Here is an 18,169-nt window from a genome sequence, read left to right as displayed (position 1 = left end):
GCCGGCGCTGTGAGGGCTCGGCGGGCCGGAGCGGCGGGACAGAGCCGCTGGGCCAGGGGAGAGCCCCGAGAGCTTGTTCGCGCAGAAAATGGGATTGCCTTCTCCCTCTCTCCCATACTAAATAACTTTATTTATTTTCTATGTACTACACCCGCTGTTAGGAAAATCTAAACTCACCACAACCGTATGAATTGCCTTTATTTTAGTCTTAAGCTGTGCCGGGGAAGGTTTAGGTTGGACAGTAGGAGGAATTTCTCCACAGAAAGAGCGACTGGACATTGCAATGGGCTGCCCGGGGAGGTGCGCATTCCTTGTCCCGGAGATTTTTAAGAAAAGACAGGGTGTGGCGCTCAGTGCTCTGGTCTGGTTGAGAGGGTGGTGTTTGGCCACAGGTTGGACCCGATGATCTCGGAGGTCTTTTCCAGCCTCACCGATTCCGTGAGTTTGCAGAAGCACTGCAGCGGCTGCTGAAGGGCGGTGCATCCATGGATCATCTGTGCCTCGCAGATGAGCCCGGGCTCAGGGAGCAAGGGACATGTACAATCAGTTACTGCTGAAACTGCATGCGAATGCTCCCCTGTAACACCGGCAGCAACATCACAAACACGTCGGATTTATCCAAAGTGGCATGCATGAAGTCAAATCAGAAAGATCTTGAGTTTCTCCTTGAGAAATAAGGGTGGGAGGTTGCTTGTCTAAGTAACAAGTTGAATCAAACCCATATAGCAACAGTGCTATCTATCATATGTCAAGATACTTCAGATAGCTACTGTAATTTAAAAGTATGTTCACTAATAAGAGGTCTCTCCTTCTAGGTCAAAATCTCTTCCCTATTTGTACAGGATATACTCCAATGCAAAACTACAGAAGGACAATTCAACCAGCCAACCGAAGGAAATATGAAACTGGAGAAGACAAACTTTAACAAAGGGTCTAATCCTGGACATTGCTTAATATCCTCTGACTGGATTGCAATTAGCATTCTAGAAACAAAATGCTTTGTTTGGATCTGCAAACATTGCCATTAGGATGGCAAAAGATAAATATCAATATTGAAGTATGATCTTGCTCTACAAAGTGAAATGAACTGATGTAAATTGTTCTTTATGACATGCAGTAAAAAGTATTCTATATTTTGAACCCATCTTTAAAATCTAATTCTAGATTACATACAAGAAATTTCTTATCTGATCTCATATATGAAAAAAATATTGTCATCTGATTATGATGTTGTTTAGAAAAATGTAACTTTCCAAGTATAACTTGCTTTATTTCCGATACAAATTACAAAACCAGCTCAAAATTGCAAGTACCGGGAAGGACTGCTGACCTTCTCAGGTGTCATTCACTCATGCTCCCTGCTTCTGTTCTTAGAATTCTGGGATGTGCAGACATGACCACTGCTTTTTTGGCACAGATGCACACTTTTCATTAACAATAAAATATAATACTGCCCTGTAAGCCATAGGTGACCCAGATGCAGGACGTGCTGGAGTTCAGTCACATGTTTAGGTTGCACCCCAATTGCTAAAATCTTAGTAATGTGCCACACTTGCTATTTCTACTTGAGTTTACCACGATTTTATTTCAAATAACTCCAAACTGTTTGTCTCTGCAAAAGGGATGGCTTTTCTTAACAGCCTGATCCACTGATGAAAACTTGGTTATCACCATAGCAATCACTTCCACATTCAGGAGACAATGATATAAACACCGGATTGTGACACCACTGACTAATCTGCTGGTCACAATCTAGACTCTGCAACACCACTTGTAGGTGTATTTATGTGATGTCACTAACTGGGTTGCATCACCACCAAGTAAAATCAGGCAAGAAGCACAAAGGGATTTAGCAGAGCTTTGGCTGGGGCATAAAGTCACACCAGCCTGGTGGGGCAGTGCTCTGGCGGGACTTCCCTTGCCCTGTGCTGACTGGCCTTCCGTTCAACTTCTTCCCTCACTCAGCCCTTTCACCTTGAACTCACTGCTCTCCTCCACCTCTCATGCCCTTCCCTTAACCTTTCCCTCTGCCTCAGTCTTTCCTTCAGCATTCTCCTTCCCCTCTTCACACGTTCATTTATTTTTAAATGAATCTCACTCAAAACACGCAAGGAACCCCACCACACTCATACACCATTGGCACCCATCTGGCTGAGCACTGTCTCATCAAGCTTGCCCCTCTTCCCAGTCTGTCTATTGACATTGCTGTCCAGAGAAACTGGGATTTATTCTGGACAAGAATTAGCTACTGTTATGACTTACCTAACAAATATGGGTTTAAAATCTCATACCTGATAATTATCATCTACATGCTCTGGTCATTCACACCTGTGTAATAAACAAACAAGTTGCATCAGGTTTGTGGCAGTACTTTTGATTTCACAAAAGGCAGCAGGGAGTCAAAACAAGATACTTTTTGCTTAATCTGGACCCCCAAGATACAAGGGCCAGGCTGCAGAGCTGGATGTAAAGAGCAGTGAAGCTCCTATGCTCTCCATTACACAGCACACCAGGAAAGATTTCCTTCACTGCCAACAGGCCTGTGGTTGCTAAGGATAGACCTGGAAAAGTGAGCCCAAAGCTGATCACTGACCCCCGCAGAATAAACCTGAAGGCATCAAAGAGCTTAAAAGGAAAAAAGAAAAAAAAATAGAAAAGCCCAGACAGAGTTTTCCCAAACTCAGTAGAAACTGAGGTGAAAACGGGCACAGTGCAAAGAAATAGACAAGTGATGGTGGAAAAGGAAGCTGGAAATGCCTTGGAAGAAAGAGATGGAAAAAGCTGGGTGGGAAAAGGTAAAGTAATAAACGAAAGCACAGTGTGTGAAATACGGAAAAAAGAAACAGTTTGCTTTCCACTTCAGTCATATCCCTCTATGCAATCTTACAAACATTCCTTAAAGATTCCCCTTTTGATTCTGTATTTATGCCTAGAGATAATGCAGATACTGTTAAAAGCATACAGAGAATTCAGGGTCAAGAGATGGAGTTCCATCAGTCTGAGGACACTCTGAATTTACGACAATATAAATTCACAAATTTTGCAGCAGCCTATATATTAAAAAAAATCAGCCTGAAACCTAAAATTTTATTGACAGTAAAATCTTTAGCACGTCATCCAGTTTCACTGACCATTTATCATCTCTGCTCAATACTGTGCTTTCTCTGGGACTGACCGCTGTGCCCATAAGTCCTGTCACACAGGCCCATACTGGAGTAGTGAGAGAACAGTGTGTCCAGGTCCCTTGCTGCCCACTGATCCCTGCCCAATCCACTTTGCTCTGCAGCACGGAAGCCACCCAGCTGCCCCGTTAGGAGTCATGAATGCCCCGGCTCTCAGTTCATGAAACAATGGTTTCCCACAATTTTATATCAACACAGCACAACAGAAGCACCTCAGGATCCAGACCAAGCTCTGAGATCACAACATAGGCACTGAACACTCCTGGTGGCCTTGTCACAAGGCAATGGCAGGGTCTGCAGCTAGTGACCAAAGCCATTGCTGGGACAACGGGGCAGTCTATGAGCAGACACAGAGCACCTCTACATTAGAGAGCAGCCATAAGAGATTACCAGAAGAAAGTGCTTGTATTTTCTTCTAAAACCACCTGATGTACTGCTGGAGGCAGAGTGTAGATGCCGAGGACAGGGGAGGCATGTTCTGGCTCTGGAAATGCTGCCATTAGCAGCTGTACAAGGGCAGCAATAACCTCATGTGAGGACATCAGTATCCATCTCCTGTTCTGGTCATCCTTACTCTTGCTCACCATTTCAGCAGCATCCTAGCAGAAGGAGTAATGAGACATCTTTCACATATGCCTGTTTCCACATCTTGGCATCCTGTTTGTGCTCTCCTTCGTCTAACCTGACAGGAATAAAGAGCTTCACACAGGTGCAACAGGACCAGTAACTGTGGAGGAGATGCTGGAAAGCAAGCATCCTGCATTTAGCACAAGGACAAATGCAGTGAGAGACGCTGCTGTGACCAATCCACACACTAACATACTCAGCCAGGAAATATGTATAACCATATGTGCTGGGAAGCCCATTCCATTTTGGATCAAAATAGAAGGTTCATTACACAGAGTTATTCTGACTTTTCTCTGCATGTGAAGAATAAAACTTACTCAACCTGACATGGGGGAAGGAGAGACAAACTAGGAGACAGACACCTTATTAGGGGATTTAATATTTTCAGACTTTACCTGTCCCAAAACCCCTGTGGGTCCTTGTTCTTTTGCTCCCAGCCCTGCAAGAGCACCCTCTTGACAGTTTACCACAATGTCCTGAAGTAATTTTTTACTCAGAACAAGCAGAAGTCTTATTTGTCCAAAACAGGAGAAAAGTCATTTGAGAAAGGGACTTGAGATTTCCAAGAAGTTATGAGAAAGCAAGATACTCATTGCCTTGCCTGCAATACTGCATGAAGCCTTCTTCAATCTTCCACACATGATTGTTTCAGGGGTTGTGCTAAAAATGGGTTAGAAAAGATGTAATTGCAGTGAAACCCATGCAATATACTATGGTAAATAAATTAGACTAGCATTGCTTACAGGCATTGGGCTTTGCTGATTCTCATTCCCTGGTTAAATCAGGTTCAGGGCCTTCACTCTGTTTAAGTCAAACACCTTTCCTTCATGTCTGGACAACAGTAAAAACTTTGGAAAGAAAAACATATTTGACTGAGACTAAGTTGATACTGAGAACACAGACACACCAAGGTAGTGAACAAACAGTAAGGGTAAAATACCAATTCTGCTGAAGGCTGTGCTTTAAAAAAAAAAAAAGAAAGAAAAAAAAAGAGACATGTCGTATTTCTCCACCTTAACAACAGAAAGGTTGCATTTAGGAAAATTCATAAAGCAAGGTTTCTTTTGCCCACTTACACACAATTTTTTTCTAACACATAAAACTAGGAAAAAGACTAACTTCACTTTAGAAGGCCCATGCAGGTATTAGAATAACTGATTTGCTATTTTCTAAGTTAATAATTAATTAAGTCGTCTCAGTATTTACTGTTAACAGTTTATTCTAAAACCCCCCACTTGCCTTTATCTATATACTTAAGAACTGTAATTCAACTTTGAGAGTAAGAAACTAAACTAGGGGACCCTCTTTACTCAAAATTTCCACGGGAGTAAGTACAAAAAAGTAGCCGAGCTTTAACTGGACGCTTTCAGCAAATAGTTACGGAGAGGAGCTTTAATTTCCAAGCCGAGAGCGGAGGTGATTGGAAGCGCTGGGCTGCGCAGACACCCTGCCCTGCAGCGCTGCCGGCAGCTGTCTGTTCCGCCGCCTCCGGCCGCTGCTAACTGCGCTCGGAGCAGCTGTCCCAGCACAGCTCAACTACACTTCACTGAAGATAAGGCACTCCTGTGGCTCGTCAGCTTCTTAAACACCATTACTCCAACAAAAGTGTTGATTGATTAAACTGGATAGAACTAACATAAAGCATTTTTGGGGCACACCCTTTATTTTAAATCTGACTCTTAGCCTATGTGTCCAGAAGGCACATGGCTCTTGATGATTAACTGCACAAGCTTTATGCCAGTTTATTAAAGTACAGCCTTAATTTAGTCTAACATCTAAGGGAGCTTTCTTACGTTTGTAACAATGTAACAATGAGCACAGTATTTTTAATTTATGAAGCTCAGATTTTACCACTGCAGTAGTTTTAAAAGAAAGCTATACCTATAATTAAGTGCGTAAGTCTTCCAATAAAGGCATCTGAATTAAATTAATCCTTTATGTATATCGAGGTGTCTTTTAGATAGTTAATTCAAAACTTTAACAGATATTACAGTAAAAAGAATGAGACGCTTTCAGTCGTCTGAGCCAGCACTGCTGAAAAGAGTGACAATGTGTCTTACACTTCTGCAGTTTTTTAACTGATACAAGTGCTCATCTAGAAAAAGTACAAAGAATAATTTTACCAAATACTTACAACCACTAATAATTCACTCAGATGAGGTCAAACTTAATAGGGAATGGCTAATTTTAAAACACAAACACCAGACACAAGGTGAAATTGAAACTGGTATGTTCCAAGTCCATTAATGTAAACATCAGTTCAGACACACCTCACCAGAAGTCTGAGGTATCTAGCACAGCGTGGCAATAGATTTAGACATACTAAACTGTGCCCACTTACGAAATCTCTTAACACATACACCAAGTAATAATTCAGTCTACTCTTTCCTCTTCCCACATCAAGCACAGTTTAGCTCTGTATGGCTAAAACTATGCCTTCTCATCTGCATATTAGTCACTTTATAGAAGCATTGCTTTAAATCCCTGCACTACAGTAACTAATTAAAATACCTGAAAAAGTAAAAACTTTCACCCAAACTGTGTCTTTTGTGTCACAACCACAAATCAGGACACCATATTACCTCCTGCCTCTACTGAGCCAATGAAGCCTGGTTTGCCAGTTTTTCCATGTAAGTATTAAAACTTACCTTTAATAGTCCTGTTTGCCCTACCTGTACTTGAAATACCACTTTATCACTTGCTCCAGACAGGCAGGGCAGCACATCACCTCTCCTATCATTCACCTGTTCCCAATTTTTAAACAACTTCATGGATTGAACTGCAACAGATTTAAAACCCTTTGCAATCTACTTGCTGAACTGATTAACCTCCCAGATTACATCGCACTGAAGGCCTTGCTCAGGGAGGAAATCATTACTCTTTGTCAAGTCTGCAGGCACCATTTTTCTTGTTTATAATAATGCTTAAAAATAGCTGTTGGTTTTGGTTTTGATCAAATAGATTTGGCAAGTTCTGTATGCCATACTGATGGTTGGAGATGATGAATTTAATTTCATTCAGCTGAAAGCAGCATTATTCATCTGGGTATCTACACAGCATCTCGGTTCAACAAATGTATGTACATATTACGGTGTCTTTCATGTAGTGGCAGCACTCAACTTCATTTACATGCTGTCTGGGACAGTATAAAAACACAATGCATAAATAAGATCAAGCATGAGAAACTGATAGAATGGCCAGGGCACAAGCTGCTGAAGATGCTGGGTTATGAAGTGGTCAGAAGAAATTCAAGGCTGTAACAGCAGCCTTGCAAAAGAAGAACAACAGGAGGACCTGGCAGTTACCACTGCATAAGAAATAGGATCAGATTTTATACCAGGTACAAAAGTATCTGCAAAATCTGTGAAGCCTGAAGTGGAATGTGGACCTGAGAGAACACTTGAATAAGAGGCTCAGGCACAACAAGAGACTGGGAGATACACAGGATGCAAGGAAATGTAGAAAACAGTGCCAGAGTTGTTCTAGAACAACTGGAATGCTGTTTAGAAATAATGAAGAAAAAACTCACTGCAATGAAAACACTGACCAACTGCTTCTTTTATTTGTTAACATAGTATTTAAAAAAAACAAACAAACATTTTTTTCTAGAAATATATTTACTGTCATACAATGGTAGGTAAAAAAATAGATATTTTATTGCAAAATCTCACAATGTAATTAGATGCTAATGTCATGTCCAGTACACTCAAAGTATGTACAATTATACAAAAAAAAAGGTAATTTCACAGCTTTCTGTTGGCTCTAATGTAAAGTAATGAAAAAATGGTGACTAACAGTTTCCTTGGCAGTTTCCTTTCCTATCACTTTCCTATCAGTATCTTAAATTATAGGTAAAATGACACTAAAACTGAGTATAGCAGTACATCTCAGCACTACTATCTTAACAAAAAATGTCCGTAAGACAAAAGAATCAGTGTAAGTTTAGATGTAATACCATGGTTTGGGATCCAACCAACTTACATGGGTTTAATACTGGGGTTTGTAGGCCCTTTTTACTTCCTTAGGACTGTGCTGTGTTTTTTACAGAGTTTTTTATTGAAAAGTTTGTGTTCTATCATACACACCTCATCATGTATATATGAGGGCTGAATCCTCAGAAGAAAGGAGAATAACCCTAGTACAAAATGGTAACTCTGGGGAAACTCCACTTCTCTGTAATGAGCCAGATGACCACACAATCTGAAAAGAAATGGGGAGAAAAAAAAAGCCCTAAATTACAAGTGCATTTAGTTAGTATTTAGCCAGCATTTATATATTTAACTGTAATTAGAGGTAAACTCTACATGTTACCAACAGCATAAATCATGATTTTAGTTTACAGGGTTGATTCTGTGAAGTGATCCACTCCTGCAAAACCCTGACTGGACCAAAACATCTTCAGAGCTGGTGCAGACACAGTGAAAAGGAAAAGCCACTATAGCTTCTTGCACTATGAATCAGGGTCTTACTCAGAGGCAAAGAATACGTTCTTTGCCTTTCAGAACTACATGGAACCACTGTTTGTACTTCCAGCTTTTAGCAAATGTAGCGAAGTATTAAAATGACTACCTCACCCTATTTTAAAAGATTTCCAAGACTAGACAATTCAGACACCTCAGGCTCTTTACTCTGTTCTTCTCTCTATAGGGTTCCCCTCTCATCTTCCTGACGCTATGTCATGGGATAATAACCCATTCATTTATTGTTCCCTGCCTTTGTGTGCTAAATACAAATTATGTGTCTAGAAACAAGAGAGAAAAGCTAAGTTAAGCCAATGGAGTAACACAGGAAACATCGGAGCAAACATTGACGAGGTCAACAAAAAGTAATTACTGCTGTAGCAGCTTTCTGCTTAATTATTTTGTAGCTTTTGTGGTGAAAATATTAATGAAAATGATGAGGTGATTTTATTGATGAAGTATATAATGAAAACAGCAGACTAGACTTGATAGTAACAAGTGTCAGACCAAACAAAAGATGACACTGACGACAAACTGCAGAGATACTTCTGTAAATATTAAGTTCAGCACCTTAGGTTGGAAAAACACCCTCTTCTGGATAATCCCCAAATTTGGTTTAAAGTACTATAAAGTTTCAATTTTTAAATAGAAATGCCGTACATTGATATGGGGGTTCAGGTGCTATTCACCTATAAATCCTATACATGTTCTAACTTACTAGGTATTGCCTTGGGATGTGGAGAAGCAGTTTAAAATGTTCCCTGTGTCTGATTCAGAGCAGCTGTCTTAAATATTCACCAGAACAAGGACTGGGATCTGTCTGTCCCAATTTACAGGTAAGTGTGCTAATTACGAGACTATAAAGTCATTTGCTCGCTCCCTCTGGCCCAGCAAACATTTACATTTCACCTCAAACTGGAGGAACAGACAGACCTGTCCTGAGTGCCAGGCAAGCCACACTTCAGGGAGTGCAGTCTGTTCAAAGCCTCCCCAAGTCTGGCAGATTGGAAATCTGGAACTAGGTGTCTCATGCCGTACATCCCATCCTCTGCCCCACCTCATATCCCCCAATAGCATTACAACGTTTTCCACATCATCACGTGATGTAATACATCATCACGTATAGAATCATGCAGTCCTTCAGGTTGGAAAAGACCTTTATGATCATTTGAGTACATCTAAAGACTTCCACAGCAAATCAGTTTAGAACCCAGTTTAAAACAGAAAGTTTTAAAATAAAATGTAAAAGCATTTCACCAACTATTTGACTGATTTCAGCTTTGCTGACACTGTAATCACACTTTAGTCCCAGGAAAAAAGCATTCAGGCAGTCCAGTTAGACCATGCTGATTTTTAGAGAAAGAGAATGTGTAAGACATTTTTTTAGTTCTAATATACACACCCAGAGTTGCACAGGATAAACCCTCATATCTGAGGGAGTAGATGTTGTTTTCCAATGTTAAGTAAGTGTCAGATGTATAATTAACTACTTGCATTGCAAATGATATAATGGGAAATTTAACTGGTAAGAATTTAAATTCAAATTCAAATCTTGTTTCATGAAGGCTACGACAGTTTGCCATTAACATTTTAATATATTACATATGAAAATGTAGGCTTAAAAACAGACTTTGCATGGAAAATTATTCACACAAACATACACCAAAATATCCACTCATTCAACGTGTACATAAGATTTACGCAAATCTGCGGTAAAAGGATTATTACCTCTACTCCCTTAAAAAAAAAAGGTTCTTATTCATACGGAAGAATGAATCCATATAACCAAAGCTCTTGTAATGTAACACTGTGCTACACTATTCCAATCTGTTTCTGTCACAGTGGGTATGTCAAAAGTAATGTGAAAAGGAAAATGAAAATAAGCAAATAAATCCACAGAAAGACGGAAAAGACTGCATACTTGTAAAACCTAGTTATTTTCAAGGGGAATTTAATGTTTTAAAAATCAGGACCATATTGCTAAGGCTGCATGGGGGCTATTGATCTCTGAATACCATCTTGACTTACATACTAGATAAAGATTTGCCATGTTATTCAACAGACTACAGAAATCTCATTTCACATGAATGTAACCCAACCTCCTTTCCAAAAAACCACCTTCCAATTGCACACGTGAGAAATTCAGGAGAATCGAAACCAACTACAGAGTTGATCTTTTTCACTGATATTCATCAGCACATTCCTCTTCTGGATTAGGGTTTCATGATACAAACAATGGCAGAACCAAAGTCTGCCACATGATCCAGAAGACAGGGAATTTATAAAAAAACCTATTTTAGATATTTCCTACTCTTTGGAGTAAATGCTGCCCAACTCCTACATTCCCTCAGCAGGGCTTTTCCTCTGTGTCTCTGTCAGCACCCTTCCAAGTAGAAAACCAAGGAGAAAACTCACCAATTTTTGCAGAATGTGAAGTGAGAAGGTATTAAAGGAAGAGTGAGATGTCCAACACAAATTAGGAAGATACTTAAATATCCATATAACATACTACAAGATTGGATTGGCTGGACTATCATTCTCCTTGCTACTTAGGTCCTCTGAAGAAATAAGTTTACTAAGAAATAGCATGACTGCTTTGATATACCCTTAAGTTTTTTCCTTCGAAAAAAATCTCTTTCACTTGTAAAGACAGGATTTGGGGAGAGTTCTCTAGTAAAGACAGACACAAAACTTGCTTAATAGCATAAAATCTTGTTTTCTTGTCACACATATAATCTTTTTTACTTTTCCAGTAAAAGAAGTGTATTATTTTACTTTTCTGCATGCAAAACTTGCAACTGTTGATTCCTGATACACTTACATGAAATAGTGATAAAGTTCTTTTTCACTTGCATTTATTTTTTAAAGTATGTTCTGAAAGCACTAATTGCCTGCTTATTTGAACTACTGCTAATTTTAATTTTGATTTTGATTAAGGCCATCACAAAATCAGTGATTTAGAAAATTAATTTTGTATGCTTTTTTAAAGGCCAGGGAGGAGAGGAATGGCACTGTTTCCCATTCTCTGGAGAGTTGCATTACAAGTTTTTTTTCTAAAACACTATGAAGAAGTGAAGTATTTGTATCTAGCTGCTGTTCTTGCCATGTGACTCTAGTTGTTGATTTAGTCTCATCTCCTCTTGTCTCATAAACTCACTTTGATCACTCTTCATGTTACAATTTGTCTACTCACAGTCCAAGACTATCCATTCCTCACACACCCTTTACTACAACTGATTGTAACTATATGTGAACACATAGCTTTGCACACACCCTGTACTTGTCATTTGCAGAAATATATGTACAGAACTTTACTTTCAAGAGAACCTTCCAAAATGTATTTAGCAAAAATGTGAATACTTACTTCTCATTACATAGTTTAACCGTACACAGCCAATAGTCAGGGTTCATGGTTGTCAGTAAACCACATTTTTCTTGCAAAATTCCCTTCAGGCTATGCCCGTGAAAACAACTCCCATCTGTGTTTTCTTCAGACCAACTTAACTGAAAACTTGAAGGATTTGGCTTTTCAGCACGTCGCACTGAGCCAGACAGCTTGCCAAACTGATTTTGTAAGTTCACAACCATTTCTGTGTAAATAGAAACAAAATAAACAAATTCAAAAGTATTAAATATCAGAATACTGTTTAGAGGTGATCAATAGAGGAATAAAATGGGGTATTTGTGCTTTTTAAAATTTTTTGTTTTTTCTTTAAACCTCTGCGTGAAAGACTGAGAAATCCTGGAAGTCCCTATGTTTTCTCTGCCACCCTCTTCACATGTTTTAGTGAAAGATTTTAAAACATAATTCAAAATGCCATGTCTTTCATACCTAACAATATTAGTAGTGGGGCACTCTAAAACTTTCCCACAAGTAAGAACTGTAAAATCCTTGATACTGCTTTGATTTTTATGCTGAAAAAAAGCATATTCATATACACATGGATTCAAGGTTAGGCTTTTCATAGTGCAAATTTCAACTAGGAAAAAAAACCAAAACAAACCAAAACTTAATGTTTGCCCACCGCTAGTGAATGAACAACAAGCTTCCCTAAGTTACTGAGGCTGAGAAGGGAAAGAAACTATCATGATAGATCAGAACACACTACATGACTGCCTATGCCTTGTTTCCCTAGGATAAAAAGCAGGTTAAAAACCATTGTTGTTGGAGCTTTAATTTTTTTTATGACTTGTATTTAAATAAATTCATTCATATATTGAAAAAAAACCCTATCCGAAACCCACAGGAAAAAACCTCCTAAAGTAATTCAAGGACTGAGAAGTCTATCTTTCAAGAGGACACTAAAATCTATGATCAAAATCAAAGGTTTAGGAAGGTTTCTGAAAATCTGTACCTGGTACATAAGTCTTTGACAGAGCACTGTTTGTCTCTACTATGGTACAATCATTTTAAGATGAATCCTGCCCAGTTACAATGGCATGATGTGATATTCCTGCTCACAACAGCAGGAACAAAGCTCTGTAATCTAAGTGGTCCTCTTCCAGCTCCAAGAGAAGCAGTCAGAAGAGGAATCTCTTTTCCTATAAATGCAGGAGTTAAAGGGCATCTGAGTAAATGATCAGCTTGCAATAAATAAATCAAAACATGGTTTCCATGGAACACAACTTGACTGCAGGAATCACCCCAACTGAACTGTGTAGAGTAAGTACTTTAAAAAAAACCCCACTGCATTCTTGAAGGAGAAATCCAACATGTGTAATTCAAACCAAACAGGATTACACAACTTGTTTAGAAGTCCCTGAACTTGCAGGGAAACTGCAGAAACTGGAAGATTATATAAAACTGCCACTTGCAGAAACTGGAAGAGTATATAAAACGAAAAATACCACTTGGGACACTTAACATCACTCTCCACTTACCTACTGCTTTCTGAATAATATAAAATGTAGAATGAAGAACTCTAGATCTAATTTGGCTGAATAAAATTCTGTTTTTCCGTATTCCTACAGACAATGGGGGTTTGGTGGTTTTTTTTCTTTGCTTTTATGTCAACATAAACCCCAGAAACCTCTCACAAGTACTTCTATAGCTACTAAAATACAGTAGCTGTACCTGCATTCTGACCACATACAGCTGGCTACTCAAGTAAAGCCTTCCCTGCTTTCTGTAGAAGGCTGCAAGAAGGAGTGGAAGAGAAGAAGGACATGCAAGATCTACCAAAGGACATACTGGGATATTCATACCAAAGCATATGAGAAACTAAAGGAGGAAACAGACAGGAAGGCCATGGAAGACCAACAAGAAGGCACAAGGAATAGTGATACAAAGGCAGCTGGCAAACTAGAAAAGATGAGGACATCTCATTCTGAGATGTGGTTCAGTAGGTTGTTAGGAAGACTAGCAAAGGCAGTTTCAGTTGTGTGTGTTTGAAAAATTCCAGCCACGGGTTGTAAAATAGTACTACAATAATTGTACCCAGAGATGAAAGAGAGAAGACAAAGTATTTTAAGATGTAAACGTTATCAGTCAGGGCTGAGGATTTTCTATGATGGGAAAAGCTGGAGCAGATTTCCGTGTTGCTGGGAAGAAGCAAAGTTTACTCACGTCTTCTCTTTAGAACTTTAGACTTATTCTTGACTGAATAGAACAATGGCTTTTCACATCTCCACAGATACCTACCAGTAAGAGACAAAAGAATTGTTAATAAAAAGAAAGCTGCAGCAAACTAATAAAAGAATAATTGATTACAAATACTGCTAGAATTTTAAATTAAAATAAAAATAATCTAATGGTTAGTGCTATTAAAAGCCACTGCCTCTCCAACGTATCTAGGAAGTCTTTTTCTGAGTAGAAAAACGAAGGCATGTTAGCCTAGATCTACTGTGATCAGTTAATTGTTCATCTGTATAAGCTATTTTTCACAGGAAGTGAGCATTTAATTAATAACCTGGATAAATATTATGAGTGTACATAGAAAATCAGGACAGTGATTTAATCATTGTATTCACTCAAGCTTGGTGGATGGATATGTGGAGCAAATTTCTAACCTTTTTTATTTCTGTGGGAATCAGGAGTTCATGTAGAATTACCTTAAAAAAGAAGTATTTAAAAACCTCTTACTTGGCTCTTTCTTCATCCAGTTTCTTTTGCTCCACATCCAAGGAATGTTTTACCACCTCATACCACTTCTTGAACTCAAAATATGGACCACCTGAATAAAATACACATTTTAGTTTGGGAATAAATGAAAGAAATGACAGAGAAAGTGGTCTCCAGGCAGTTAGACCCTGCACCTTGCACTTGTATACAAACATATCCTGCATGCTATGTGCTTAAAGAAAACACACTTGATCTAATAATTCTGTAAGAAAAAGAAATGCAGAAATGGAGTGAAAGAACAGCATGTCAAAGGAAGTGCAAAGAAGTCCTGTAACATAGATTTTATAGATTTAGCACAATCCAAACCTTTTCCCTCTTTTCTGGAAAGGTAAGCCTAGAAACCACCTCCTCTCTACCAAATGAACTAGCTCTCCATTGGAGTGGCCTTCACCTGTTTGAAAGTTGAATTGACAGGATTAATGAAACTATGCATCAAGCTTAAGTTTAAACAAATAAAACCTAAAGAAGCTCAGATGTAAAATTTCACACAGTTCATCAGCTCCCCACCGTCTATCCTGCTACCCTTGAAACCTCACAGGGCTGGAAAGATAAACTAGACAATGCTCTTCACTTTGTATTAGCTTCCCATGGTTTTGAGCACAGGAACTTCACTCACTGATATGTGAACAAGTATTTACCAGCACATGCAAAAACATGAAGGCACAGGACATTTAGCAGCACCTTTAACACTGAACCCCCAAAGAGGCACAAGACTGAAGCAGACCAGCTGGGTACAGTAAGGGTAAGAATTCCAAACAGAAATATGGTGTAGATTCATATATTTAAAATATAATAAACTCTTATTCCCCGTGGGTGGAATATCTGCATTGTGAATTAACCAGATTTTGCATTTCCCCATCACCCCAGCTGCACTGCATGCGATGCTTGCGTCATGCTTAGCTTTGCCAGCCAGCTGTTCAAACTCTCCTGAAGGTGAATATACTGTTCTTACAATCAGACTTACATACCCTTTGTATTATCTGCATTTCTGCTATTTGCATTATCCTGTCTCAGAATGTCTAGATGCTAGAAACATAAATGGTCTCAAAAAGCAAGAGACACATGAAAGCAACAAAGGCCCCTCAGCAATCCTTGAAATTCAAAGGTCTGGATACAACTTCTTTTATCAGCTCCTTAAACCCAGAGGTTTAAGTAAATACTCCTAAACTGCTGGGGGTGTGGTAGAAATTGTGTTAGACTTCATATGAATTATTAAGCATCTGTCACACGCAAACCCATTGTCAGAGACATGATGCTACACTGTAATAACCAGTACTGCTAGTCTGACATTCATATAGCTGAGCTGACTGGAAAATACACAGCTCTGTGATACACACAAACATATACATCTATATATATCTCAATCACATTTTATTTGAACAAAACCTGTATTGTGGATGTGTGCAGTTCACAGAACACACACAGTAGGTAACTACAATTATCTGTTGTATTGCTTCCAGTGTGACTTGAAAAAATGTAGGAACTGAAATACTATTTTTTAATTAAAAAAAGGCACTAGAGAATGGACAGTTGAGTTGAGTTGAGAATGCAGTCAACATAAATTGAATCTTTAAAAACCAGTACTAACCATTACTCATTTCAGCACTTTAACTTTGGGAAAATGGCAGAGGCAGTTTTGAGCTCTGGCACTAATCAGTGCTCTAACAGAAATTTTCAGATCAGCTCCTCTGTGCAGCTGGTCAACATCACCCCAACATTTTACGCATAGGGACAACACAACAGAGCACATGGATCACTTGCACCAGCAGATTTTAAATTAAAAAAGTGGGCAAGGAACGAGCTGTTAATTCCCAAGGGCAATAAGACTTGTTAATAAGGGAGAAACCCCATTAAGACATTAATGGCTTTGAGCCTCAGCTTGTAAAACAGTTGCACAACTCCCCACTCTTGTCACTACCATGTACTTCAAGTTTTCAAGGGAAGTATAAAGCAAAAAAGAATCCACCATAAGTTTGTGTACCTACTTGAATGTGAAAATTCCCAGTTTTAGTTAACAGTGATAACTGTTTCTAGTCACAGCAGTAATTTGGCTCACACATGGCTAACGCCATAACTTTATTATAGACCTAAATTTTAAACAAAGCAATGGAACGGTCAAAATGACCCAGAACTGGATGAAAGGCCAACAAATAAACCACTGTAACACATCTTGGATATTATCTTCAACTGTGATTTGGATCAGGCCATGGAACATCTTCCTGAAGATTTCTAATCTTTGATTTGGTCTTTCTGCCCTCAAAGAACCATGTTCACACCATTATCTTCTCTATCTTAATTGCTGCTAGCTTTTCCACACTCTCTCAGGATTATTTGGACTAAGAAACTAGATTACATCTGAAATACGTTACACACTAAGACATTTTATTTAACAAGACTAAACAAGTTTGGATTTTATCATAAATGTGGTTTGATGCCCCTAGTAAATCTGCTATTTATGATCAAAGTGCATTCCCTCTTCATGGTGTATCCATTCATCTCCACCTACCAAGCACAAAATGCTAAAGCAAGAGGCAAACATGCATAAGCAGAAGCAGAGGCACCCAGCAAAATGTGTACCAAATTCCCCTATCCAGAACAATAAGGTTATGCAGGTACACTAAGGCCATTTTACATGAACAGGATCTATTCTTTTCTTTGAATAAAATTTGCCCTTAAAGAATGACAAAAACACATTTTAGTGATCAATAAGACAAGTACACTGCTTCCACTAGAATATTTATGTACCTTCCGTGTTATTTTTATTTCTTTCTTCAGCAGACTCTGAACGTAACCTGTAAAAAAATTTTAAAAATCAGGCTGTTTTGTAGATCCAAATACTGCACTTTTCACATGAAGTTCATATACAACTAAAAAAAATTACATCCTAATTTTATTCCAAGTTTCAGATAAAACCCAATGATTTTTAAAAGTAACTAATATTTCACGTCTCAAATGCCTTCAGGTGTATGGTTTTAGCTACTGAACTTAACTGAAATTCCAGTAGTATAAATTTAACTCTAAAGAAAGAACAACCCAAGACATGCATTTGCACTATTTGAAATTTGGGGGTTGCCACAGATTTGTCTGGACACTTACCATTCATAGTGATCATCTAATAAAAACAGCAATTTGAGCACAACTACAATAACTGCTGCAGCAAGAACATCATATTTCACTTTTCTTGTTGACTTATTTCCAGGCATAAGAGTCAGGAAATCCACTTCTCCAATACCAATCTTTTTCACCACTCGACAAGTCCAATTATGCAATTCATCTGATTAATATAAATAAAAATATAAAATGTTAAGACAAGCTAGAAATACTTTTACAGGGCAAATATGTTGCCCATTCGAGTAAAACACTGCTTAGGTCTTTTAGGACCATTTGACAGCCGTATTATTCAGGCTGGGGAATATTTTTGGATATTTTTAAGAATACTAGGCAACCTTCACTGTGCTTACATGGAAAACACTTGTGACTTAGTATATATTCATATGGAGAATAAAAACCACATATTTAATAGTGCTTTGATGTTACTTGAATGATGCAGTGAGATCATCCTGAACATTCTTGTGGGAAAGCCTATTGTAAATCCACATAAGTATATTTTCACAAAAGACCCCAAAAGCAAAAGACTTGTCACAAACTTTTTTCCTGCATGTTGACTCAACACCCATGGCAGGACAGATCCAGGAGGAACAGGGCTGGTTGTAAAGCAGCTGGTTGGGTATGGAGAGCAGCTGGATGGTGGCAGGGCAGCACTCACAGCTCTCCCAGCA

General features: G+C 38.6%; 1 protein-coding gene and 1 long non-coding RNA gene across 3 annotated transcripts in view; both read right to left on the bottom strand.

Moving 5' to 3' along the window:
- Window positions 1–180: 180 nt before the first annotated feature.
- Window positions 181–3,985, bottom strand: LOC146440273 (uncharacterized). The gene is made up of 3 exons (XR_014851102.1): window positions 3,132–3,985; window positions 2,292–2,328; window positions 181–665 (listed from the first exon to the last, which is right to left on the bottom strand). It is a non-coding gene; the product is annotated as an uncharacterized LOC146440273 (long non-coding RNA).
- Window positions 3,986–7,352: 3,367 nt separating this feature from the next.
- Window positions 7,353–18,169, bottom strand: part of TAF1B (TATA-box binding protein associated factor, RNA polymerase I subunit B) — a 46,404-nt gene continuing 35,587 nt past the window's right edge. The window contains exons 10-15 of one of the 2 annotated variants that reach the window (XM_085056836.1): window positions 17,487–17,664; window positions 17,136–17,182; window positions 14,352–14,442; window positions 13,836–13,906; window positions 11,634–11,859; window positions 7,353–8,009 (exon numbers count right to left, since the gene is read on the bottom strand). In XM_085056836.1, coding sequence (XP_084912962.1) covers window positions 7,823–8,009; window positions 11,634–11,859; window positions 13,836–13,906; window positions 14,352–14,442; window positions 17,136–17,182; window positions 17,487–17,664 — 800 coding nt within the window. In that variant the 3' untranslated portion in view covers window positions 7,353–7,822. The other variant, XM_085056837.1, reaches the window with a different exon arrangement.

This window comes from Lichenostomus cassidix, chromosome 3, assembly GCF_008360975.1.
Source record: "Lichenostomus cassidix isolate B80296 chromosome 3, HeHo_3.0, whole genome shotgun sequence".
Taxonomy (NCBI): domain Eukaryota; kingdom Metazoa; phylum Chordata; class Aves; order Passeriformes; family Meliphagidae; genus Lichenostomus; species Lichenostomus cassidix.
The sequence above is the reverse complement of the archived record's forward strand: the minus strand, read 5'-3'. Positions and strand labels throughout refer to the sequence as shown.